We start from the raw sequence: 24,181 nt of genomic DNA on the forward strand, positions 1-24,181 counted from the left end.
GAGACTCCTGCCCGGCCCCTGCGGAGCGGATGCCCGGCTGCGGAGCGCCGCCGGGCCAGGGACTCCAGGGCTACGGGCGCGGGTCCGGCGGGACCCGGCGGCCGGGATGCCACTGAGCTCCGGAGGGGGGTCACCGGGGTTCCCCGGCTCGCGCTGGCCTCGGTCGCCGGGTCCCGCTGGGACGAGGGGCACGACCGGGCGGGGCGGGCGGCGGGAAGGTGATCTCACTCCCCCCGCCCCCACGTCCCCCGCCCCCACGTCCCCCGCCCTCCCCGCGCGCACGCCCGCCCCGCCCCGCCCCTGCCCCCGCCCCGCCGCGGCGGCCGCCGCAGCATCAGCATCGCAGTCTCGCTCGGGCGGCGCGTCCGAGGCCGGCGCGTGCGGAGGCTGGGCGGGCAGCCCGAGCGGTGGCCTCAGCGCAGGTAAGGCGGCCAGGCCAGCCCTTGCGCACGGGCCGCGCGGGCAGCGCCCCGAGCCTCCTGTTCCAGCCCTGCCCTGGGGGGTTGGAAGGGTGGGCGGGTGGGCGAGAGCGGGGAGCCCCACCCGGACCAGCCCGAGACCACCAGCGGAGCGGCCAGAGCCCCACCCAGGCCAGGCGGTCGGCTCCGGGCCTCCGCGGAGCTCAGCGGGGCAGGGAAGAAGCATCCCTGACAGGTGAAGACTACCTGGGCGGCGCCCCCAGTGCCGTCTCTCCGGGGGGAGTCGGGCAGGGTCGGTGCCGGCCGATGAGGGTCCGAAGTTGGCGCGTCTCCCCGGGTGTGCGTGCGCGGGTGAGAAGGCGAGAGGGGTGGGACCCAGGGACCCCCACATAGGCGTCCCCATCAGCCGCTGTGGGGTGTGGCCCTGGGCGTGGCTGCCCCCTTCCCCCGTTCAGGATCCTGTTTGGTGGAACATTCAGCTGCCCGGTGTGCTTGGGGGGCAGGTTGGACTCGGCCGCCCCTGCAGTGGTGGGGGGGGAGGGGAGGGAACTGGGCTGGGCGCTGCCCAGCTCTCCGCCCCAAGGTAGGAGAGGGGGGCTTTGTTCTCCTGCTTTCTAAACCTCAACCTGACCTCCCCAGGGTTCCCCTCACACCTTGTGCCAGGACCAGAGTCTCCTGCCCTGGAGCCCGCAGGTTCTTCGGGCTCTCGGGACCCAAACAGGAAACTCCGAGTGAGGTGGGCCTGGGTACCCACTAGGGTGCCGCTGGGCACATGGATGTAGACTGTAGCCCATCAGGTAGGAGGGTTGCAGGAAGCAGGGATCGTGACTCGGCCCTGCCCACTGCAGGGCTTGCACCCATGGCTGTCTTCCTTCTGGCTGTCTGGTTATGGGAGGAGACGGCAATTCCTCTTGCCCCTTCCTAGGGTCAATTTTGGGAGACTCTTGGTTGGCAGGCCCAGGGCCATCCGGTCCCCCCAAGAAGTGGGGGGGACTGACACCCCCTTCCAAGGAGTTACCCTACTCCAGTTAACTCCACCCAGAGAGCAGGGGCTTCTGGGCAACTCGGTGCCATCTCTGCTGACTCACATGGCCCTGAGGGTGAATAAGCCAGTCACCCTTCCCTCCCATGAAGTGCCCCTGAGTCCCACATTTCTGGTCCCCTGTTGGGTGGCTGGGGTGAGGTGGGGGCCTCTTGCCTCTGACCAACGCCTTGCTGCAGGTGATGGGGCTCAGCCCGGCCTGGCCAATCACAGGACCTCCATGCAACACCCACAGGTGCACCCATGGGCTCCTTAGCTCTCATGGGGGGCTCTTGGCTAATCTATGGCCAGATGGCAAGTCCTTATCAGTGCTGAGGCTGCGACACCCCTCCGCCTGATGTTTGTCTTTGCTACATCCTTTCTTTTCATGTGTGTTTCTCTTTCTCTTCACGTGTGTGTGTGTGATCCCCAAAGTAATACATCTTATTGTTGTAGGCTCGAAATATACAAAAAAAATAGAACAAAAGAAATTAGGGATCTTTGGGGATCTGATCACAGAGAGACCCCCGCTCAGCACACCCCAGCCTCAGTCTCCCTGCTTGGCTACAAACCACTCCCAAAAGGCTCCTCCCCCAGCACCCAGCCCCCTGCCACCGGGCAGTTGGGAGCTCCTCCCAGCTCAGGAGCTCTGGGGCCCACGGGGCACACATTCATTCATGGGGCAGCATGCCCTGCCGGGTGCCTGCCTGAGCCAGCCTTAGGGCCGCCCATGGAAAAGACAGGGACATACTGGACCCGCACCTTCTTTGTCTCCAGATGGGTTTTCTGTTTTTCTTTGTGACTCCCCGCAGGGTAAGAGGAGGCAAGAACTGAGGCAGGGCCTTGTCCCAGGGCCTACTCCAGTGGGCAGACATGCCCAGGCTGTGTGCCCCCGTCAGCCTCTTCCTGTGCTGGGATGGGTAGCTTCCATGGCATGCACTTGGGCGAGGCCAGCTGGGGAGGCGCCCCTGTGCCACACCCGCCATTCCATGGCCCAGCAATGCAGGCCCCTCTGCCCTTTCCCTTCTGAATCTCGGCGTTCTTGGCTGTCACATGGGGTGTGGACCCCTTCATCTGCAAGGTCCCTTTCAAGGCAGACGGTCCCTGGTGCCCCTCTCAATGGACAGAATGTCTCCTGGGGCACTCTCTGTCCAGGGGGCAAGCAGCCTTGCCGTACCTGGCCTGGCGAGCTGGGGCAAAGGTGCGATGGAAGCCTTTCTCCAACCCCTTCTTGGGGGTGAAACAGGAGTGGGTGGGAGCAGCTTCCCAGGGGGTGCCCTGGGTTGAGCAGGGGCCTGTTCTGGGAGAGAATAGAATAACGGGGCCCTCTTCCCTCTTCCACCAGGCCCCCCCACATGGCATCAGTGGCCATCCAGAGCGCTGCCCACCCAGGGCTCTGCCCCACCCTGGGATGTGGACCGTGAGGGAGAGAGAGGATCTGAATCCCCACTCTAGGGTCCCAGGTGGGCTGCTGGCTTGGCCCTGTCTCTCCTCCCCTAATTAAGAAGGCTGGGTTGAGGTCCCTGGGTGGGGCCTTACCTCCCCCCAGTCTTTCTCCCTCCTGCTAGCTCTTAACCTGGCCATTCCTAGATGCCCCCCCTACCCTGCTCTCAGCTTCTTTATACCCTCGCCCCCCCACCTGTCAGCTTCCTCCTCCCTCTGCTCACTTCCTGCCCCCTCACTGTGGCGGTGGGCATGCCACTGTCCCCCTCCCTTCAGTCCCCAGATGCCCTTGTCCCTTGTTTCCCCATTTCCCCTTTTGTCTGTCTCCCCTCTCAGCGCGACCACCTCCCAGCCCAGTCCACTGAGTTGGGCCCCGGCCTCCCATGGAGCTTTGTCTGACCTGCAGGGTGGCTGGGGCGGGGGTGGGGGAGTGCCTGGTGGCCACCAACCGAAGACTGGGGGCAATCAGCAAAGGCCGGCCCACCTTCTCCCCAGACATCAACAGGATCTTTGTGACTTCCTAGAGACTGTAGTCTGCAAGCGGGAGGGGCCAGAGGGTGGTGAGTTCCTCTGCAGGGGGAGGGTCTGGATGGACTGCTGGTCTTTCCAGAAGCTTTTCTTTGTCCAGTGCCCCCACCCGATGCCTGGGCCTACACCTCCACCCCCCCACTGTGTTCTCCCCAGGTCACAGAGCTGGGGGAGGGGGTCACAGACCCAGCCTCTCCCCTGCCATGGGGCAGCCCCTGGCAGCCTCTGGCCCTCAACCTAGTGGGGCCAACTGGGATGACCTCAGGTTGAGAGGAGCAGGAGGGCTGTGATGTCCTAGGCCTGGCCCTTCCTGCCCTTCTGGTGTGTCCCAGGAGCCAGGCTTTGCTCAGAAGTGTTCAAAGCCAGGCGGGTGGCTGGTCTGGAGGTTTGCACCGGGCAGCTTTGTATGTGTGTGTGTGTGTGTGTGTGTGTGTGCGCGCACGTGCGTGTGCGGCTTCCCCATATTCCTGTTTGCATGCGTGGGCATTAGCCATCTCATTGCACGTGTGCAATCGTGTGTGTGTGCGTGTGCTTGAGAGAGTGTGTGCACACAGATTGTCCTGTACCCGCGTGGATCCTGTGCTAGGAAGAGGCAGGGCTGTTGCTGGTGGAGGCCGTGTGTGTTTCCCTGCGGGCTGAGGAGGCTTCCTCCTGGGGGGCGGGGTGCCCTCTGGCCCCTCCCCTGGCCGCCTGCATTCATGCCTTAGGAATGCTGAAGCCCAGGGGACAACAGAGCCTCCATTGTCCATCTCCAGGCTTCCGGTGCCCCCTCTGCCCTTTAACCCTTTGGAACAGGGAGCCCCGAGGCAACCAGAGGGGCCCCGGCTGTGTCTGAGCTGTTTCCAGGAGGCCCCTTCTTGCTTGGGCCAGGTGTCCCGGGGCCAGCGTGGCTGTGCAGCTTGGGGTGGGCCTTGGGCTGGGCCCCTCCTGCCTCTCCCATTGGCTGGGCACCTTTCCTCTCCCACAGGGCCTGCCGCCTTCTCTCCTTTGGGGTCCTAGAGCGGATATATGTCGCCCCCTCTTGCCCAGTCCCCGAAGCTCCCAGCCCCCTCTGGTGCCAGGTTCATTTCTCAGGATGGGGGCTTGTGATCTTATTCTGAGCCCACTTTCCAGACCCAGAGGGAGGACTTAGAGGGGATGAGGGGGCCCCATTTTTAGGCCATGGGCATCAGTTTTCCCAACTAGTCACACACCCTGGGAACCTCCCTGCTGCCCAGGAAGGGAGTCCATGCTGCCCCTAAGCTGTATCTGGAGAGAGGGTCCCTCTAGGTAGCCAGGTCTTTGTGAGGGGGGCCCTGGAGCCTTTGGTTTACAGAAAGGGGTCAGAGTATCCCAAGGTTCTGCATGGCCAGGGAGAGAGGAGCCGGAAACCAAAAGCCGTCTGCCTTCTCTTGTGCAGAGTCCTGGGGGGGGGGGGCGGGGGAGGGGGTTGAGGTGTAGGGTGGTTTCTGCTTTGTGCTGAGATGGGATGTGGCTCGCCTTCTACTTCCGCGTGGCCCGCTCCCAAGAGTTCCCTCCCAGTTGCCCACGTTTGCCTGCCATCTGCCTAGCAAATAGGCCCTTCCCCAGGGGGCAGGCCGGCTTGGAGCGCATCCCTGTCCAGGCCCCTGACCCTCTGCGAATGCAGGCAGGTGCATGCACAAGGATGCCTGAGATGCCCAGAGGCAAGCTGACCCCCCCGGAGTCGTCTTTGGGGGCCTCCACGCCATCTAGAACCCCATACATGGTGAGCATGGAGCTCCAGTTCTCTGAGCCTCAGTTTCCTTAATGTATACAATGGAGATAATGATAGTACTGCTCTCCCAGGGTCATTTTCAGGATTCAATGAGTAATGCATGTAAGGGTATTTAGAGGCATCCCTGGCTTGCGGGACGTGCTGGCCATGAATTCAGTTAATAAAATAGGAAAGAGGGAAATGTCTGACTGCCGTTGGGGAGATTCCCCCCCCTTCCTTTCTCAGTGGAGACCATCCGCTCTCCCCTCTCTCCCACAAAGAGTTAACCTTTGCCCCACCCCTTCCTTACCGTGTAAGGAGAATGGTCCATTACAGGTGAGCTGGTGTTGCCTTGGAGACCGCTGCCTTGAAGGGGCTGAGGGTGTGCTCTCCCTGAGAGTGGGGCGAGGCTGGGAGCACCAAGGACTCAGCAGCTTCCTCTAAGACTTCCGGCCACCCCCACACCCCCACCCCCCGCCTCAGTACCTGTGGGGGCTCCCACTCAGGAGCCTCTTTTCTGTAGTATCTAAATTACCCATTAGGCTGCGGCAAGCTTTCCTCCCTTCTTCCCCCATCTTTGCCAGTGGAGCGAGCTGGCTCCATCTCCATGGAAACCCGCCAGCAATAGCCTGGTGGGGAGGGCGAGGAGGAGCCTTAAAGAAACACAGTGCCTGGGGTGGAGGTGACACCCACCCCACCCCATTTGTATACCCACCGACAGCCTGGAAGATTCCCCACCAGCCCTGCTGAGCAGACAGCCCAGGTGGAGGTGCCCCCAAGCGCCCCTTCAGGCCTACCAGATCATGGCCCTGGCACTGCCACTCTGAACTATCTTATATACCCAGGCTGAGCCCCCAGCCCTGCCCCCTGCTCGGAACAGACCGGCGGGGGCACCTTCCTGTGCAGGAGCATTTCTGTCCGATGGGAAGGGGCCGGGAGGAGGCCAGCCAGGAGGTTCCCAGGGTATATGCAAGGAGAAAAGCAGCCCTCCCAGATCTCAGCCTGGCTTCACAACCTCCTAAGTGTGCCCCCCCACTGCCCCACCCTATCCCCATTTAGAGGATGGAGGCCAGAGGAGAGGACTGGCCTGAGGATTCAGGGTGTGGCTGGGGTGGGGCTCCTCCAGGGTCTCACTGAGGTACTCCCTGCTGGCTCTTGGAGCCTGCCACACCCTTTCTCCCTCCCCACCTGCCCTCACCTCTTGAGTTTGCTGGAGGCCTCAGGGAGGAGGGGTACTCAGCCCGCCCTGGTCTCTCCTCCCCCAGCGTGCGGGCATTCACTGTTGAGCTGGCCCATGGACACACAGGCACCCCCTCTGCCCTGGGGCGGCTCGCTGTGTGCAGCAGAAATCTTGGAGTGAGGTCCTCTGAGTGTTTGTCCCTCCTCCCTTGTGGGACTCCCCACCGGCTTCCTAAGGGTCTGCCAGCAGCATCTTGTTTCGTCTGTAACCGCCCCCCATCCTATGGCCACAAGTGGCCAGGGCCCTGCTGCTTTGTATCTGTTGCAGGCTTTGTCTCTGCCTTCTGTTGGTCTCTCCACCGTCCAGTCTGACCTCCGAGCCCAAGAAGCCCCATTCCTGTGATTCGGATCCATCTCCTCTCCCTCCCTGGCCCTTTCCTGGCACACCCCTGTCTACAAGGATGTGGAAGAGGTGTCCCTGGGCTTGCACACACTCACACACACACACTCGAGCACAGGCGCACATACACACCCCTCACTCATCTTGCTCTTTCGGCCATTTCTCATCAGTTGCTTTTTGCTTTTTGTCTCGTCCTTTGTGCTCCTCGCCCTTCTCTCCCTTTCCCCGCTGCCCAGGTCTCTGTTTCTGGGTTTCTCCACATGGGTTACTGTGGTGGTCCAGCATCTGTCTTTGTCCCCCATTCCCTGCCCCCCGACCCTCCCAGCCCTCCTGCTCTGTCTCTCCTGTTCCCTCCTGCCTCTTTCTCACCCTGTCTGTCACCCTTCAGTCTTCCCCAGCCTGCCCCCACAGCGGCCTCCCCGCCGCTCCCCCCCCCCCCCCCCCCCCCGCCTTTGCAGACGTGGCCTTGGCTCCATCTGTACACCAGCTTGTGGAACACTCCCCCGCCTCCTTTGCCCCTGGAGGTGCTGATGGGGGGTGAGGGGCCTGCTGTGCTGACAACCTGAGCTGCTTGCTCTTAATTGCCTGAGGAATGGGGAGAGATCAGAGACCCAGCCGCAGCTGTCAGGAGCCTCCCCACCTTCTGGCTCCTGCCCGGGCTCTGAGGGCCTGGGAAGGTGGTGAGCTGGGTGGCAAAGACCAGGAGACTAAAAGAGTTTGAATGTGAGACTGCGGGGTGTCAGGATGGGGCAGTAAGTGGAGCCCACAGGGATTGGGGCTATCCTGTATCCCCTGCATATCCACCAGGGTACACATGCCAGACCTCATTCTGGGGATAAGCAGCCATCCTCTTTCCAGCAAAAGGGAGTGCTCCAGCCTCACAGGCCAGAAGGACGGCCTTGGAGATTCTTGCTTGTCTCCCTCCCCTCCCCCTCTGAAGACCAGAGCACTCAGAGCTCCCAAGGCAGTTGTTTGATCGCCTGCCCTCTGATCTGAGTCTCCTACTGCTTCCTACAGGCCTTGAAGCTGAGGCCAGGGTCGCGTGAGGCCCACTCACCTTGCGTTGACTTGGTGGACCTCTTCCTTTCTGGGACCCAGCTTGGCTCTTGTCCTCGGGAAGTGACCAGGCCGTTGCCACTTCCTTACTCTCCTGGTCACTCTCTTGGCCATCAGCCTGTCCATGTTGACCCACCCGGGTGCTTCCTTCCCCACCTCCCCCTCCAGCTTTGGGTCTGGGAGTCTGAGAGCTCTAGGCTGGCAGCTATTCTCTACTGTCCATTTTGCCTGCTGGGTCCCAGGGCAGTCTGCTGAATTCACCACACTTCTTGGGTCACCTTCCACAAAACCAAGCTGTGGCTTCTGGCTGCCTCCTGATTGACTGAGTCTGGATGTCTTGGCATAGCATTCCAGGCCTCCACACCCACCACTCTGGCCTTCTGGATGAGGCTGGTCCCCATTTTGATCAGGTCCTGGCTGGGAGAGAGCTTGCCTGGGATGGACTTGGTGAGCTCAGGCATGACATCCAAGCTCCATCCCCCAAGCTCTCAGTCACTTTTACTATTGTCTCTTTCTCACACCTCTTCCTGTTCAGGGGTCACAACTCTGTCTTCTTGGGAGTGTCTCTTCTTCTCGTCATTGGCAGAGAAGCACCCTCCACTGGGCCCTTGGTCACTGGGGCTTCTTGCATGCAGAAGTGGCCTGTGCATATAGCTGGCAGACTTGGGCTTGGGGTGGACACATCTATCAGTTGAGCCCTGAAAACTCAGAAAAAAAATCCAGAAGGGGGGCCTGCCAGATACTCTAGATGTAAGAAATGCTGTCCCAGAGCTTTCCCTGAGCCCTGCTCTGAGCCTGGCTTGAAGCATCTGGAAGGGGGGAGGCCACAGTTGCCTCTGTTAACCGCCTAGGAGCCTGAGGGACAGCTGAGAGGTACTTTCCTCCTTGACTCCCTCCTGCCACTTCTTGAGGGCAGGCTTCCTTTCCCCTTCTTTCTTCTTTTTTCCCTCAACCTGTTCAATGAAATGCAGCCTTCTTGGTTCCCTTCCCTTCTTGCCCTGGTCCCACTTCCCGAGTCTCCCTGTCCCCTACAAGTTTTTTAGGCCTGAACAGCACCCAGGGATCAGTTGGTTCCAAAACCCCCAGCAATGAGACTGTGACAAGGGTTCTTCTCTACATATGTGTGCATGCATGCTGTGTGTGCACACAGAGATAGCAGACAGGAGTCATCCCCCAGAGACACAGGTGCACAGGAGCACACGCCCACACTTCTGTGTGCCTGCAGTCATACACACACCCACTCATGAGTGCCTCCTGGTTCCAGAGAAGAGAGACATGTCCTCCTGTGTGTACGCACACAGTCACACAGCTACTGCACACCCACATCCACACTCATGCTCACAGGCACCTTCTTATGGGCCCTTGAGTCACACATCAGGAGGATGGGCACAGAGCAGCCTGTGGCATGCCCAAGGGAGCGGATGGGGCAACAAGTTGGTGGTGCCCAGAGAGGCAGCTGGTGGAGGAGGCACGGCCAGTAGGAAGGGAATGAAAGGCGAACTGGAGGCCCAGCCTCTGCTGGTCTCGTCCAGGTTTTCTTCTCCAAAATGGGGGGGTAGGGGGAGGGAAGAGTGGAGGGGGCGGGGCCGGGGGCGGGGCCAGGAGCCCAGGCTCGCCCAGATGTTAGTCACTAACATCGTCTGTTCTCTCTCCTCCTTTACCTTGCCCTTCCCCTTCTTCCCTCTCGCAGTGCCCTCACCTGCCCTCACCCCCGGCTCCCTCCCTCAGCCACCCACCAGCCACCCTTCCCTCCGGCCGGAGCTTGAGCCAAGCCCGGCGGCTTTGCCGCGCCGGTTCGGCGCCGCCGGGAAGATGGCCGTGGCGCTGCGGTACTTGTGGCCTCTCCTCCTCTGCAGCCCTTGCGTGCTCATCCAGATCCCTGAGGAATGTGAGTAATCGGAGGGCGCCGCGGCGCCTCCCTTCCCCGCCGCGCTGGGCTTTTCTTTATTTTCTGCCTCCTCACCTTCTCTGGGTTCCAGACCCCCTGCCCTTCACTTCCTGGGGGCCTGGAGTGCGCAAGAGGTACCCGGACTTTGGATCCCCTGGAAAGGACAGGGTGGAAGACTTGGGCTGTCTCAGTACCACAGACAGGGACCAGAGACGCGGGAGGGTGGGTGCTGTTTCAGCACCACGGACAGCAGGCCTGGCTCCTGACCCGCCCCTTCGGGCCTCAGTGCCGGCCCCACCCCGCCAAGGATGGGGCAAGCATGAGAATGTCCTCAGCTAGCTAGACCAAGCCTCGCTCTGGCTTCTGACGGGTAATCCTATCTGGGGCCCTTGGTAGCCCTTTCTGTGAACTGAGACAGGAAAAGACCCCTTGAGAAGATCCAACAGCCTTCTGGATCCTTAAAATGTGATGTGTAGTTACTTAGTGGGGGGTTTCTGGGGAGGGTGGCTACAGGGCTGTGACCGAACGCGAGTGTTTGTGTATGATTTTGAGCTGGACGGACTGTGTAATTTGTCTGGATATATTTTTAGATGTGTGTGGTGTGATACATTGACTAAGTGGGGATATTCCTGAGTGTGTGATTTTGATGTCCTGTGTAGGTAAGTTTGTGAGTCACTCTAACCACTACTTACTGGTCACATTTGTGAAGCTCTGTAGGTATTTGATTGTTGACATTGGATTGTACTAGTGAGTAATATGGGCCTGTGAGTACCTGTCCGTGTGTGGACCGTATGTTACTATGATGGTATTTTCTCCTGAGTGTGAGCAGGAGATATAAACACACTACTATAAGCGGCTTTGGGGCTTGTGTGAGGGACAGTTGACATGGTAGCATTTGTGTATCTTAAATCTGCTCCTTGTTCACTCCAGTCCCTTCCCCCCTCACCTTTCCACCTTTGTCTCTGAGCCTGCACCTGTTGGAGGCCAGCATCACTGAGAGATGAGCTGTGCGCTGAGGCTGGGGGAGACTGTCCAAGCTAGGAATGGGTCAGGGGCTGAGGGAGGTGACCATGACTGGCCTCTGACACTGAGGGGTCCTGAGGGTTTGCAGGAGGTGGGGAGGGTCTGATGGGAAGAAAGGTTGGGGCTGTCTCCTTAGATATGCACATGGAGCTCTGTGCAGTCACACCCAAAACCCTACCCTAGCTGCAGAGGCACACGGACCAGCCACCTATATCCAGCCAGGCACAGAGACCCCCCCAAGAGGACCCACGGGGGCACACAGGCACACACAAGTGAGAGGTTGAGATACAAAGGAACACAGCCATCCGCACAAACACAGGAGCGGGTAGGCCACACAGAGTCGTACAGTAAACGCAGGCAGGCACTCACAGCCTTCTGAGATACTCTGGCCAGACACGTCCGTATAGAGGCACATGGGCGGATACTCACAATGTCACTGCAGCACTGCCTGGGGCGTGCCCACATGTGCTCAGACTCATACTTTGGCACATTCCCACACATGTGCTCATCCGCTTCCCTCTTCATCTCCCCCCAGTGGTTTTCAGGCCTTACCCTGCTACACCTGTGTGCAGAGGGGCGTCAGAGACCCACGGCAGGTCTAAGGGGGCCCTGGGCACCGGCTGGCACTTGTTATTGACCCTGATGCAACATGACAAGCAGCCTGGTGCCTCCAGGTTGGGAGCTCTGCTCCAGCTCTCTCCCTCCCCGGCCACTCCAGGCCCCTTTGTCTCCTTCCCCGCTTGCCCCATCCTGTGGTCCCTCTCACTGTCTCTGCCTCTTGGGCTTCCTTCACTGGCCCCTCCCCAGCGCAGAACCTTCTCTGCAGTGTCCCCAGGGAGCCCCGTCCTCTCTCCTGGGGCCCCCTACCCTGAGGTCTTCCACAGAAACAAAAGCTTTCAGAGGCAGCCTATTGCTGTCAGCCACCCCAGCCAGTGCTCTGCTGAAGCCTGCTGGCACTGGGGGCAGAAGCCCCGGCGTCAGCTCCAGGGAACTCGGCAGCAGGCTGGGAGGAAGGAAGGGGAGAAATTGAGGCCTGGCATCAGGCCGGCAGGCCCTGGAAACTCAGATTCAGCAGGGCCTTGGGGAGGATTTGGAAGGGAGGGGGCCGCTGGGCCCAGGTAATTGAAAACACTGAGCTGTGCTAATTGGATTAGGAGGGATATGAGCTCGAGCAGGGGAGTGTTCCCTGGCTGCTGTAGGCGGGCTGTCTGCCTCTCTGGCTTCCGAGGTGTCCTGGGTGGAGGGCGGGGAGTCAGTTCTGCAGGCCCTGCCAGGAGGAGGCAAGGATCTGGCCACAGCGCAGTCTTTGTTAAAGTCACGGATTTCTTTCTCCCTGCCCATTAGAGCTGAGGCCTACTGGCCTTGGCCATTGCCCCACCCCAGGACTGGCGATCAGGCTGTGTCCTGGAGATCTTGACGTGCCATAGCTGTAGCGTGGCGTGTGTCCCCTTCTTACACCCTCTCCCAGCCTCCCCCTCCCCCAGGGTTGTCTGTACTACTTTCGGCCCAAGCCATGGGGCGACTTGTCAGCCTTTCTCTCATTCTGTCCCTTGCTGCATGGATCTCTCAGATGAAGGACACCATGGTAAGTTGAGGGGAGGGTGGAAGTGTTTCCCAGGAGGCCCTGTATGCCTTGTGCATCATGCAGGCTGCAGCCTTTGCTGGTTCCTGGGTCCTGCGGCACCTGGTGGGGGGGCGGCTTTGTTCTGTCTTCAGCAGGTGGGTTTTCTCCCTGGCTTTCCACCTGTCTCTGGTGGTCCACCCTTCCCTCTGGTCCTCCTCTCTCCCCATGAGGGGTTTGCCCTGGTTGGTGCCCCTGTCTCTCTTTTCTTTCTTGCACATGCTTTGTCTTTCTGTTTGGCTTCTTCTCTCTCTTCTGATTGCTTTCTCTGTGATTTTTGGTGCCATATTCTCTCTGTTCTGGTCCCTTCCACCTTTGCCCAGCTGCTTTGGGCTCAACTTGCTCCTCCCCACCCCACAACCCCATGGCCATGCGGCCTGTCAGGCTCCAGACCTGGCTTCTGTCCCCACGGGACAAGGGTGAGGGCCAAAGTGCTCACCATGTCTGTCCCCCCTCCTGCCCCAGTGATGGAACCCCCCATCATCACGGAGCAATCTCCCCGGCGTGTGGTCGTCTTCCCCACAGATGACGTCAGCCTCAAGTGTGAGGCCAGCGGCAAACCTGAAGTGCAGTGAGTGACCGTCACCCTCTAAGCCCTGGAGCTGACCACTGACTTGACCCCCCAGCCCTCGTGGTCCCCAGGGCCTTCCCCCTCCTGGGCATCCCTCACCAGCCAGGGTCATCGCCCTGGCCCAGCCCCTGGCCTGGCTGCCTGGCTTCAGGCCTCCTCTGAGCCTTTTTCTGCCCCGCAGGTTTCGCTGGACTCGGGATGGCATCCTCTTCAAACCCAAAGAGGAACTGGGCATGATCGTGAACCAGGCCCCCCATTCTGGCTCCTTCAGCATCACAGGCAACAGCAGCAACTTCGCCCAGAGCTTCCAGGGCATCTATCGCTGCTTTGCCAGCAACAAGCTGGGCACCGCCATGTCTCACGAGATCCAGCTCATGGCCGAGGGTGCGAGGCTCTGCGGGGACCAGGGAGGGTCTGGGGCATGTGAGCGGGTCCCCAAAACCGATCTGCCGAGCGCGTGTGAGGCTCCAACCTGAGAGCTGAGCTCTCTCAGCTGGTTGTTAAGAGTACCAAGGGACCGGGCACCCTACTGGCCTGCAGCCACCTCTTCCCTCCTCACCCTGTTCTTTTGCCATTTTTTTCTGGTCAGCTCCATCCCCCCTTCCCTCTCTTCCGTGCTTTTCCCTTCTTGGCCTTGGGGCTTGCTGCCTGAGGGGTGCCCTGGGAGGGCTTGTTGACTGAATGAGGGCAGGACTGAGCCTGTCTGAGCCTGGGCTTCAGTTTCTACCCCATCCATCCCTCAGTTGCTGTCTACTCTCCACTGCCCTCCAGTCATCTCCTCCCATGTCCCCTCCATCACTGTGTCTCCTCTCCCCTCCGTTGTGCACCTCTCACCTGACCTCTCTGGCTTCCCTTCTTACTGCTGTCTGCCTCTGTCTTTATGTGTGTCGCCCTCTCCCTGGGGTTTTTCCCCTGCAGCATTGCATCCTCCTCCATGAGCTTTCTGCCTCCTGAGCTTGCACTTGTCTCTTCTCCTCTGCCCCTCCAGTTACCTTGGGAACCGTTGCCATGGTTTCTGTGTCAGGATGATGGAAGGGGCTATGACTCCAGCATCCTACCACGGCTCCCCTCCCCCCATCACTGCACCTCAGCCTTCTCCCACCCGCCCTCATCCCTTCCTCCTGGTGGGAGCTAAGAGTTGTAGTGAGTTAACCCTTCATGGCCATCTGGCCTCCAGCCCATCCTCTCATCTTCATGCTGTACTGGTCTCAGCCTTGAGCCCAGAGAGGATCCAGAGTCTCTGCCTCCCTCATGTCCTGGCTCGCCAACCTGTGCCCTTGGGTAGCCCTCCTCTTCTCCCCCTGCCCTGCCTTCACCAGAAAGAGACTGGAGAATCCACAGGGCCAGCCTCTCTGTCCCTTCCAGGTACCCCCAAGTGGCCAAAGGAGACAGTGAAACCTGTTGAGGTCGAGGAAGGGGAGTCGGTGATTCTCCCTTGCCACCCGCCCCCCAGTGCAGAGCCGCTCCGGATCTACTGGATGAACAGCAGTGGGTGCCCATGAGGGGCTGCCTCCAGGGGCAAGGGACGGGTCAGTGGGTGTATATTCCCGGGGGAAGGCTCCTGACCTCTGACCTCTGCCTCCTTCCTTCCTGCCCTTCCTGGCCCACAGAGATCTTGCACATCAAACAGGATGAGCGGGTGACTATGGGCCAGAATGGCAACCTCTACTTTGCCAACGTGCTCACCTCGGACAACCACTCAGACTACATCTGTCATGCCCACTTCCCTGGCACCCGAACCATCATTCAGAAGGAACCCATTGATCTCCGGGTCAAAGCCAGTGAGTCCCAAAGGCTCTGATACACTGCCCTACTCTTCTCCTACCCTCATAGCACATCCCATCAGTCTTCTTCAAAGACAGCGTGGCCCACACACCTTCCCCGGGTGGTGAGGGCAGAGATGGGGCCCTCTCTTTAAGAAAACGAGGATGGAGAAGGAAGTGGCAACCCACTCCAGTATTCTTGCCTGGAAAAGTCCATGGACAGAGGAGCCTGGTGGGCTGCAGTCTATGGGGTTACATGACTGAGCATGTGTGCATGAGGGTGGAGGAGGATGGGTTGGTAGCAATAAACTGGTAGAACTAAAAAAAAAAGAGAGAGAAGATGAAACTGAGGCTCGGAGGGCTCTCTGGGGTGTCCAGAGTCACCCAGCCTGGGAACTTAGTGGGTCGGGGTGGGGGGAAGAGTGCGCCATGTTGCCCGCCCTGTCTCCTCACAGCCAACAGCATGATGGACAGAAAACCACACCTGCTCTTCCCCACCAATTCCAGCAGCCACCTGGTGGCCCTGCAGGGGCAGCCCTTGGTGTTGGAGTGCATTGCAGAGGGCTTGTGAGTCTGGGTCCCCTGGGAGGAGGGGCAGGGGTGGAGCCTCTGCTTTGGGGAGGGGCATGGGTGGAGCCTCTGCCGTGGGGCGGGGCTGAGCGGCCCGGTCCTCTCTCCCCTCTGCTGTCTCCCTTGGCCTCTGTGCTCGGTGGCCCCGGGCAGCCCCACGCCCACCATCAAGTGGCTGCGCCCAAGCGGCCCTATGCCAGCCGACCGGGTCACCTACCAGAACCACAACAAGACGCTGCAGTTGCTGAACGTGGGCGAGGAGGATGACGGCGAGTACCGCTGCCTGGCTGAGAACTCGCTGGGCAGTGACCGCCACGCCTACTATGTCACCGTGGAGGGTATGGCGCCACTGCTGGCATTCAGACAGCCAGAATGCTATGCCCATGGTCACAGGGGGTGAGGGTGGGCAGAGTCAGGGCCGGCCCGAGAGCTGGCCACCTGCTGTGAGCTTAGATCGGTTCTCCCCTTCCTGGCAGCTGCACCATACTGGCTACACAAGCCCCAGAGCCATCTGTACGGGCCAGGGGAGACTGCCCGCCTGGACTGTCAAGTGCAGGGCAGGCCCCAACCAGAGGTCACCTGGAGAATCAATGGGATCCCTGTGGAGGGTAAGCAGGGCTTTGGGCAGGGACGGGGAGGGAGGCTGGGGGGCCCTGGAGATAGTAACTCACTGCCCCACCCTGGGCCCATGGCCCACCTGCCATCTGCTCAGAGCTGGGCAAGGACCAGAAGTACCGGATCCACCATGGAGCCCTGGTCCTGAGCAACCTGCAGCCCAGTGACACTATGGTGACCCAGTGTGAGGCCCGCAACCGCCACGGGCTCCTGCTGGCCAATGCCTACATCTATGTTGTGGGTGAGTGTCAGCCACCTTGCCTTATAGCCCCCTGGTCTGTCCCTGCAGCCCTGCCCCAGGCAAGGCCACCAGGCCGACTCAGCCACCAGCTGGTCTGTGTGCTGTGGCTGCCCTGCTCCTGTCTGGAGCCTTCCCCACGTCTCCCGCCCATCCTGCCAACAACGGGGCAGGGTCTTGCTGGTATTTCCAGACAAAAAAGCAGCCTCCGAGCGTGGTCCCCGAGCAGAGGCTCACCCTGGCCAAGATGCTTCTGTCCCCAAGCTTTGGGGAAGGTGGGCTTGGGGAGACCCACAGAGCTTTCAGGAAAAGGCAGGCTGTCAGTGGGTTGGGGGGAGCCTCACATAATTGATAGGACATGGGAGACTGAGACAAGAGGCCGAGAGAGGCTCAGCCTGGCAGGGGCCACAGGGAAGCAAGGTGGGCAGGGCGCACGGGGGCCTGGTGGAGTCACTGTCAGCTTCCAGAGGCTGCCAGCTCTCCTGGGAGAAGCTGCCCTCGTGATCCCTGTGTCTGCCCGCTGACTGCATGTGGGCGCTCGCCCGAACTCAGGGCCCTGAGTTCGGCCCTGTCTCCCATGACTGCTCCTCGCTCAGAGCTGCCAGCCAAGATCCTGACCCCAGACAATGAGACATACATGGCAGTCCAGGGCAGCACCGCCTACCTTCTGTGCAAGGCCTTCGGAGCCCCTGTGCCCAGCGTCCAGTGGTGCGTGCCCTGACCCTGGTGGCAGGGGGTGGGGGGGCACCTGGAAGCCATCTTCCAGCCCAGGCAACCAAGGAGGGCCAGGGGTCCCAGCCCACTGGGGTCTGAGCAAGGCCCGCCTTGCTTGTGCCAGGCTGGACAGGGAAGGAAAGACAGTGCTGCAGGACGAGCGCTTCTTCCCCTACACCAACGGGACCCTGGGCATCCGAGACCTCCAGGCCAATGACACTGGGCACTACTTCTGCCAGGCTGCCAACGACCAAAGCAACGTGACCATTGTGGCTAACCTGCAGGTCAAAGGTCCGATGCCCCTCCCTGCTGCTGCTGATTGTGGCCAGCAGCCCCTCCCTGAGGGAGGGTCAGGGTCCCTGGGGGACCCTGGAGTGACCTTCCCCTTCTTGTCCTCATCCCCAGATGCCACTCGGATCATGCAGGGGCCCCGCAGCACAATAGAGAAGAGAGGCTCCCGAGTGATGTTCACGTGCCAGGCCTCCTTTGACCCCTCCCTGCAGCACAGCACCACCTGGCGCAGGGATGCTCTCGACCTGCAGGAGCTGGGGGACAGTGACAAGTGCGGGCCCAGCCCCAACCTGGGCTTGGTGGAGGGAGGGGGCGGGGCGGGGGAAGCAGGATGCCCAGACCTCCTGGCCTCATACGTGGGGGTGGGGACATGACCCGCTGTTGAGCAGAAGAACCTGGCAGGAAAGGGAGGAGGGAGGAGTGGCATGCGGGGGGCAGGCAGGGAGTTGTGGGTCCCCTGGTGGGGCTAGAAGGACAAGTGTGCCCCCACCCCCACCCCCCACCAGGTACTTCATAGAAGATGAGCGCCTGGTCATCCACAGCCTGGACTACAGCGACCAGGGCAACTACAGCTGTGTGGCCAGCACCAAGCTGGACATGGTGGAGAGCCAGGCAGAGCTGCTGGTGGTGGGTGAGTCCCCAGAGGGTATCCGCCTCGTGGCGCAGAGGCAAGGGAGATGGAAGAGCCCAGGCAGCTGTCGCAGGGGGAGCGGGCCAGCTGCATCGTGAGCAGGCCCGAGATCCAGCTCCTGTGCCCCCCAGGGAGCCCTGGACCCGTGCCCCAGCTGGAGCTGTCTGATCGCCACCTGCTGAAGCAGAGCCAGGTGCGCCTGTCTTGGAGCCCGGCTGATGACCACAACGCCCCCATTGAAAGTAAGAAGACAGCAGCATGGCACTCCATTCGCCCTCCCTTCTGGTTCCTTGTCCCTTCCTCCAGGAGAGCCAGACTTTGCATGCCCCCCTGCCCCACTCGCCACCCACCGATGACTCCACTGCTCGTTCACTTCTTGGCAGAGTATGACATTGAATTTGAGGACAAGGAGATGGCACCCGAGAAGTGGTACAGCCTGGGCAAGGTGCCCGGGAACCAGACCTCCACCACCCTCAAGCTGTCGCCTTATGTTCACTATACCTTTCGAGTCACTGCCATCAACAAATACGGCCCTGGGGAGCCCAGCCCGGACTCTGAGACTGTGGTCACGCCGGAGGCAGGTGAGCGCCAGGGAAAGTCAGGAAAAGGGATGGTGCCCAAGCTCCCTTGCTGCCAGGGGTTTCCCTGGGGCGGCGACTGCCTCCTGACATCCAGGGTCATAATAGGTCATTTCTTTCTTGGTCTTCGGCCTTTGTGGCCTTGGTGGGTGCCCACAGCGTTGATGTGTGCACATTACTTTGCAGCCCCGGAGAAGAATCCTGTGGACGTGAAGGGGGAAGGAAACGAGACCAACAACATGATCATCACTTGGAAGGTGAGGGCCCTGGGCCGAGCGCACCCCTGGACCTCAGATCAGGACTTGGGTTTGCGACTCCCCAAACAAACTGGCTGTCCTAAGGACCAGGGACCTTGACTACCCAACTTCTTTTCCATTCTCCCCCTCCAGCCGCTGCGGTGGATGGACTGGAATGCCCCCCAGGTTCAGTATCGAGTGCAGTGGCGCCCCCAGAAGATGCAGGGGGCCTGGCAGGAACAGATCGTCAGTGACCCTTTCCTGGTGGTGTCCAATACATCTACCTTTGTGCCGTATGAGATCAAAGTCCAGACCGTCAACAGCCAGGGCAAGGGCCCCGAGCCCCAGATCACCATCGGCTACTCTGGAGAGGACTGTGAGTATCGGGCTGGCCCCGCCCATACCCGGGGGGTGGGGTGGAGCCCACATGTGCCTCCCTGGCCCACTCTCTGCCCCCCACTCAGGGATCCAGCCCGGTGCCAGCTCCTGCCTCTTAATATAGTACATTCCCTAAGAGTAAGGCTATTTGCTTACGTAACCAAAGAGCTGTCTTGCAAATCCAGAAAGACACTGACCATCCATAAGTTGGCATCTATAACTTAACTGTCTGTTTGATGGCAGCCAATACCCGCAGTGTGGGGCCCAGGACTGTCTTTCCCACAGTCCGTGGTCCAAGTCAGGATCTCCCGCATGGCGTCCACTTATCCTGCTTCTTCCCTTGCCTCGAATCTAGAACATAACCAAATGTTCAGTTTTATATGCAGTCAAGATCTTTTCTAGTTCTTCCTTCACATAGTTACTATTTTCTCTCTCTTCGTGGAGAGACCCTGAGACCATGCGAATGCCCTTGCTCATTAAACTGCCCACCTGTTACATCACATCCAAATCCATCTTCCTGCTCTGGGTGGGCAGAGTCCTGGGCTGGCCTCATCCATGTCACCGGCCCTTTGCAGACCCCCAGGCAATCCCTCTGCTGGAACCCGTCAAGGCCCTCAATTCAAGCACTGTGCTGGTCAGGTGGCAGTCTGTGGACCCAGCCCAGGTCAAAGGCCACCTCCGGGGATACAATGTAAGAGTCCATCACGTGGGGGCTGGGGAGATCCCTGGGGTGACGGGTGGGGCAACCAGGAGTGACAGGACTGGGGCTGGGTTTCTGCCAGCTGCTCCCTTGGGAGGGCTGTGGGGAACACGCGCCCCCCCCCACTCCACCCCACCCCAACCCAGGTCACTGCCAGACGCTTTCTGTCCTTCTGGGGTCTCCCGTCCACCTGCAGGTGACATACTGGTGGGAAGGCAGTCAGAGGAAGCACAGCAAGAGGCATGTCCACAAAGGCCATGTGGTGGTGCCCGCCAATACCACCAGCGCCATCCTGGGAGGCCTGCAGCCCTACAGCTCCTACCGGGTGGAGGTTCAGGCCTTTAATGGGAGGGGACTGGGGCCCGCCAGTGGGATGACCTTCAACACCCCTGAGGGAGGTGAGCTCTGTGCCCTGCACCCCTGCCTCCACACCCCCCGGCCCTTCCCACCTGGGGTGACTGGGGCGAGGACTTGCCACTGGTCTCTGTGCCCCGCAGTGCCTGGACACCCTGAGGCGTTGCACCTGGAGTGCCAGTCGGATACCAGCCTGCTGCTGCACTGGCAGCCTCCACTCAGCCATAACGGCGTGCTCACAGGCTACGTGCTCTCCTACCAACCTCGTACGTGTGTCGTGGACCCAGCCGGGGGGTGGAGGGAAGAGCCTGGGAGTGGGCCGCACCGGGGACCGAAGCCCACCGCTCACCTGTCCTCACAGTGAATGATGGGAGCAAGGAGCAGTTGTCCTTTGACCTCCCGGATCCTGAGCTGCGGACACACAACCTGACCAACCTCAGCCCCCGCCTGCGGTACCGATTCCAGCTGCAGGCCACCACGAGGGAGGGCCCGGGGGAGGCGATCATACGAGAAGGAGGCACCATGGCCTTGTCCGGTGAGCTGGCGTGGGCTCTGAGCAGGCGGCGAGGGCAGGCTAGAGGAGGGCCTCCAGGTCCCATGACCCTTCTTCTCTCCATCACCAGGGACGCCGGACTTTGGCAACATCTCCGCCATGGCTGGCGAGAATTACAGTGTGGTCTCCTGGGTCCCCAAAGAGGGCCAGTGCAACTTCGGGTTCCAGATCTGGTTCAAAGCCCTGGGGGGTGAGCCTCAAAAGGGGGTTTAGGGCCCAGAGGGGCTGGGGCTGGCATGGACCCAGGGTGCTGCCAGGCCCTCCCTGCTCAGTCGGGTTGCCCTCGCCCCCTACAGACGAGAAGCTGGTGACTCGTCTCCCGCCGCAGTACGTCAGCTACAATCAGAGCTCCTACACACAGTGGGACCTGCAGCCTGACACCGACTATGAGATCCAGCTGCTCAAGGAGCAGGTGCTCCTGCACCAGATGGCAGTGAAGACCAATGGCACCGGTGCGGGGGCCATGGGCAGGCCTAGTCAGCTTCCCTCCATCCCTGGGCTGCCCATGGCCCTGCCAGAACCTCTGTGCCCCTAGGCCTGTAATGGAGAAAAGTCCAAGTCCCTGAAAAGAGCCCTTTTTTTTCATATCCTCCACTGGTCCTGTTGCCAGGGAAGCCATTTCTACCGAAGGTCTTCCTCCCTGTTCCCCCAGAGGGACCCTGACTTTCCCCTCCCCCATCAGCTCGCCCCTCTCCCGGGCTGTCTGAAGTCCTCGGACGTCCTCAGCTGCTCCTGTGCAGTCCCTGGCGTGGGGGGGGGGCCCTGACAGGGGGGTCCCTGGTGTGAGGGATCTCTGGAATGGGGGTCCGTGACATGGGGTGTCCCTGGCATGCGGGGTTGGCAGGGTTGGGGGTTGGCAGCAGATGGAGCCAGAGGCTCGGAGGGAGGTCCTTGCCCAAGGCTGGAGACTGACAGGGCGAGCTCGGGTCCTGTGACTGCAGTGCCCCTGGGGGCCCCCCGCATTCAACCCTGGACTTGGCCTCAGTCTCCTGCCCCCTCTCCCCTCCCCAGGCCGAGTGAGGCTGCCTCCCGCTGGCTTTGCCACCGAGGGCTGGTTCATTGGCTTCATCAGTGCCATCGTTGTCCTGCTTCTCATCTTACTCATCCTGTGCTTCATTAAGCGCAGCAAGGGTGGCAAGTACTCGGGTACATCCTGGCCATGGCCCCACCCCCTTGGTCCCTGAGCCCGGGCAGGACAACATGGGCACACTGCGGGTGGCGGGCAGGTAGCCCAAGGGGAGCTGTCGGTGTTGAGCATGTGAAGGACCGGGCCCATGTGCCTGGGGCCAGGCTGGGTGATGGGGCGGGGTGAGCAGCTGGGCCCGCTCTGTGTCTGCAGTGAAGGACAAGGAGGACACCCAGGTGGACTCAGAGGCCCGGCCCATGAAGGACGAAACCTTCGGCGAGTACAGGTGAGCTGGGGGTGGAGCCCATGTCCCTGGGCCGCCCAGCTGTGCACTTTGCGTGCGTGATTTCATCTCTCTGTCTCTCCTTTGTGCTGCGGGGGTGATGGCAGGTCCCTGGAGAGGTAAGGCTGGGCTGTCATGAGTTGGGGGCAGGGACCCTCCTGTGGGTGCTTTGTGCCAGGCCTGTGCACTCCCCATGCCTCCTGATCCTATAGTTCCCTGGTTCAGGGACCAGCCAACAATGCTGATACTCAGCTCCCAAACTTCCCTGTCCCTGTCTCCGGGGATGGGCTGGACTGGCACCCCTCCTCAGCCCGTCCAGAGATGGGAGCCCCCACACCCCCACGGTGCAGGCATGTAAGCTGCATGTGTCCAGAGTGAGGGCCTTGTCCCCAGTGTGCTCAGAACACACAGAAGTGGGGCAAACCTGGGCCTCCCATCTCAGGCCAGCGGCTGCCTGCTCCTGCTGGCTACCGTTGGGCCACCTCCCATGGTCCCCGCCCTCCCCTTGCAGTGACAACGAGGAGAAGGCCTTTGGTAGCAGCCAGCCATCACTCAATGGAGACATCAAACCCCTGGGCAGCGATGACAGCCTGGCGGACTACGGAGGCAGCGTGGACGTCCAGTTCAATGAGGATGGCTCCTTCATTGGCCAGTACAGTGGCAAGAAGGAGAAGGAGGCGGCAGGGGGCAATGACAGCTCCGGGGCCACATCCCCCGTCAACCCCATCGGGACCCTGGAGTAGCAGGGTCTGGCCAGGCCAGGCAGAGCACCGCCCAGGGCCAAACCACGGGGCTATCAGAGATCACCATGATGGCCCAGCCTGAGGCCTGTGCTGGGTCTCTGACCCTGAGACTGAGGCCCGTCCTTCTCTCCAGTGAGTTTGGGGGCCAAGAAGGGGATCTTGCTGCCTCAATGCCCCCTTCTGACTCCCCAGTCCCCACTTGATTGCCAAAACCCAGCTGCTCCGCTTCTTGGGCACACATTGCTTTTTCACTCCAACCCGGGGGCCACTCACACGCCAGGAGCCTTCAGGTGCTGCCTCGCCGGCCTTTGGGCAGGTCGAAGCTGTAGTCGGGGCGAGGAGGCAGGCACGGCTATGGAGGGGGTCTCCCAAGGACCAGGGTTGGCACCTTCAGCCCCTGCCGCTCGTTGGCCAGTCGGACTGGGACAGGGGACCGAAGTCGGTGTCCCCACTGTCTCCCCTATCTTCTCGGCCATCTCTGCTCCAGCTGGGATGGGAACTGAACAAGCTGGCCATGGGTACGGAGGGGGCCATCTGAACAGACCAGAGTCCTCCCCCACTGCCTGTGTCAACTTGGCTCACCCAACCCTGCAGCTGGCTTTCAGGAGTTCCAGACACATGCTGCCTTCGGTGTCCACCATACAACATCCAAGTGGGCTCCGCTGTCCCTGCCCAGGCCCACCTCCTTCCCCGGCCCCAGGACCCCTTAGCAACCCACCCCCCGAACCCCAGTCTGAACTTGTTCAGCCCCTTGCTCAGCGATCCCCCCAGCTACCCCCCCCCCCGCCTTGGAAATGTAAATACACCGCGACTTTGCAAGTTTGTGCCCTCGCCCTTTCCCCATATGCCACTAGTGTGTAGGCAGATGTCTGAGTCTGTAGGTGGTTTCTAGGTTTTCTAGCAATTAGCTTTGATGATCCCATCCCAGGAAAAAAGAAAAATAGATAAAAAAAGGAAAGATCAGTTCTCCCAGCAGCCACCATCACCCTGAATGCCTTTGCTTGGTCTGTCGATGAGCCCTTTACAAAAAACAAAAGTATATATATATATGTACATAAATATCAGAATTATAAAAGGCAAATAAAAACCTGGAAACAAAGAGGCGCTCTTGTCATTTTACCCAGCACTGAGTCCCACACTGCGGTTCCACCTGGCCTGTTCCCCTTACCCTGCTGGCCTTCCAGGGGCAATCTGGGCTCTCAACCACAGTTGGGCACCTTGTTCCTGCAGCTTTAGGCTCCAGGGGTAGAGCGCCCTGGGCTGCCTGGCCCTCTCAGGCAGTAACCCCCCCCCGCAAATGAGTGACAGAAACCTCAAATAGACCCGCTGGGACAGACGGCCAGCCAGTCCTGCGGATCTGTGTTGGTTTGCCCAACTCCCATATTCAGCGGAGGTCTTGGTGTCTGTCCTCTTTAGCTGAGTCACTACAAAACACCAGTAGAAGGCATCTTTGCCCCGGTTCTCGCCATCAAATCGTCCCCCTCCACCCCAGCCCCAGCCAAGAACCCTCAGTGAGGTGAGCTGAAATCGGAGGTCACCCTCCCT

At 60.7% G+C, this 24,181-nt stretch overlaps 1 protein-coding gene across 2 annotated transcripts; it reads left to right on the top strand.

Moving 5' to 3' along the window:
• The first annotated feature begins 334 nt into the window (after positions 1 to 334).
• On the top strand, positions 335 to 23,735 carry L1CAM (L1 cell adhesion molecule). Of its 2 annotated transcripts, XM_070291905.1 has the most exons (27): positions 335 to 422; positions 9,451 to 9,648; positions 12,758 to 12,863; positions 13,045 to 13,247; positions 14,229 to 14,351; positions 14,474 to 14,644; positions 15,082 to 15,193; positions 15,350 to 15,534; positions 15,673 to 15,804; positions 15,909 to 16,052; positions 16,646 to 16,757; positions 16,888 to 17,054; positions 17,169 to 17,325; positions 17,561 to 17,685; positions 17,817 to 17,927; positions 18,069 to 18,266; positions 18,450 to 18,520; positions 18,653 to 18,875; positions 19,453 to 19,568; positions 19,774 to 19,975; positions 20,075 to 20,197; positions 20,293 to 20,466; positions 20,555 to 20,674; positions 20,781 to 20,936; positions 21,496 to 21,630; positions 21,824 to 21,896; positions 22,405 to 23,735. In XM_070291905.1, the coding sequence occupies exons 2-27, from the start codon at positions 9,573 to 9,575 to the stop codon at positions 22,634 to 22,636; spliced, it is 3,747 nt and encodes a 1,248-aa protein (XP_070148006.1). In that variant the 5' UTR covers positions 335 to 422; positions 9,451 to 9,572; the 3' UTR covers positions 22,637 to 23,735. The 2 variants fall into 2 exon arrangements, with proteins under 2 accessions (XP_070148006.1, XP_070148005.1); XM_070291904.1 differs by lacking the exons at positions 335 to 422; positions 9,451 to 9,648 and having other exon boundaries at positions 12,146 to 12,863.
• Positions 23,736 to 24,181: the final 446 nt, after the last annotated feature.

The sequence above is a fragment of the Ovis canadensis genome, chromosome X, assembly GCF_042477335.2.
Source record: "Ovis canadensis isolate MfBH-ARS-UI-01 breed Bighorn chromosome X, ARS-UI_OviCan_v2, whole genome shotgun sequence".
In the NCBI taxonomy this organism is placed as follows: Eukaryota; Metazoa; Chordata; class Mammalia; order Artiodactyla; family Bovidae; genus Ovis; species Ovis canadensis.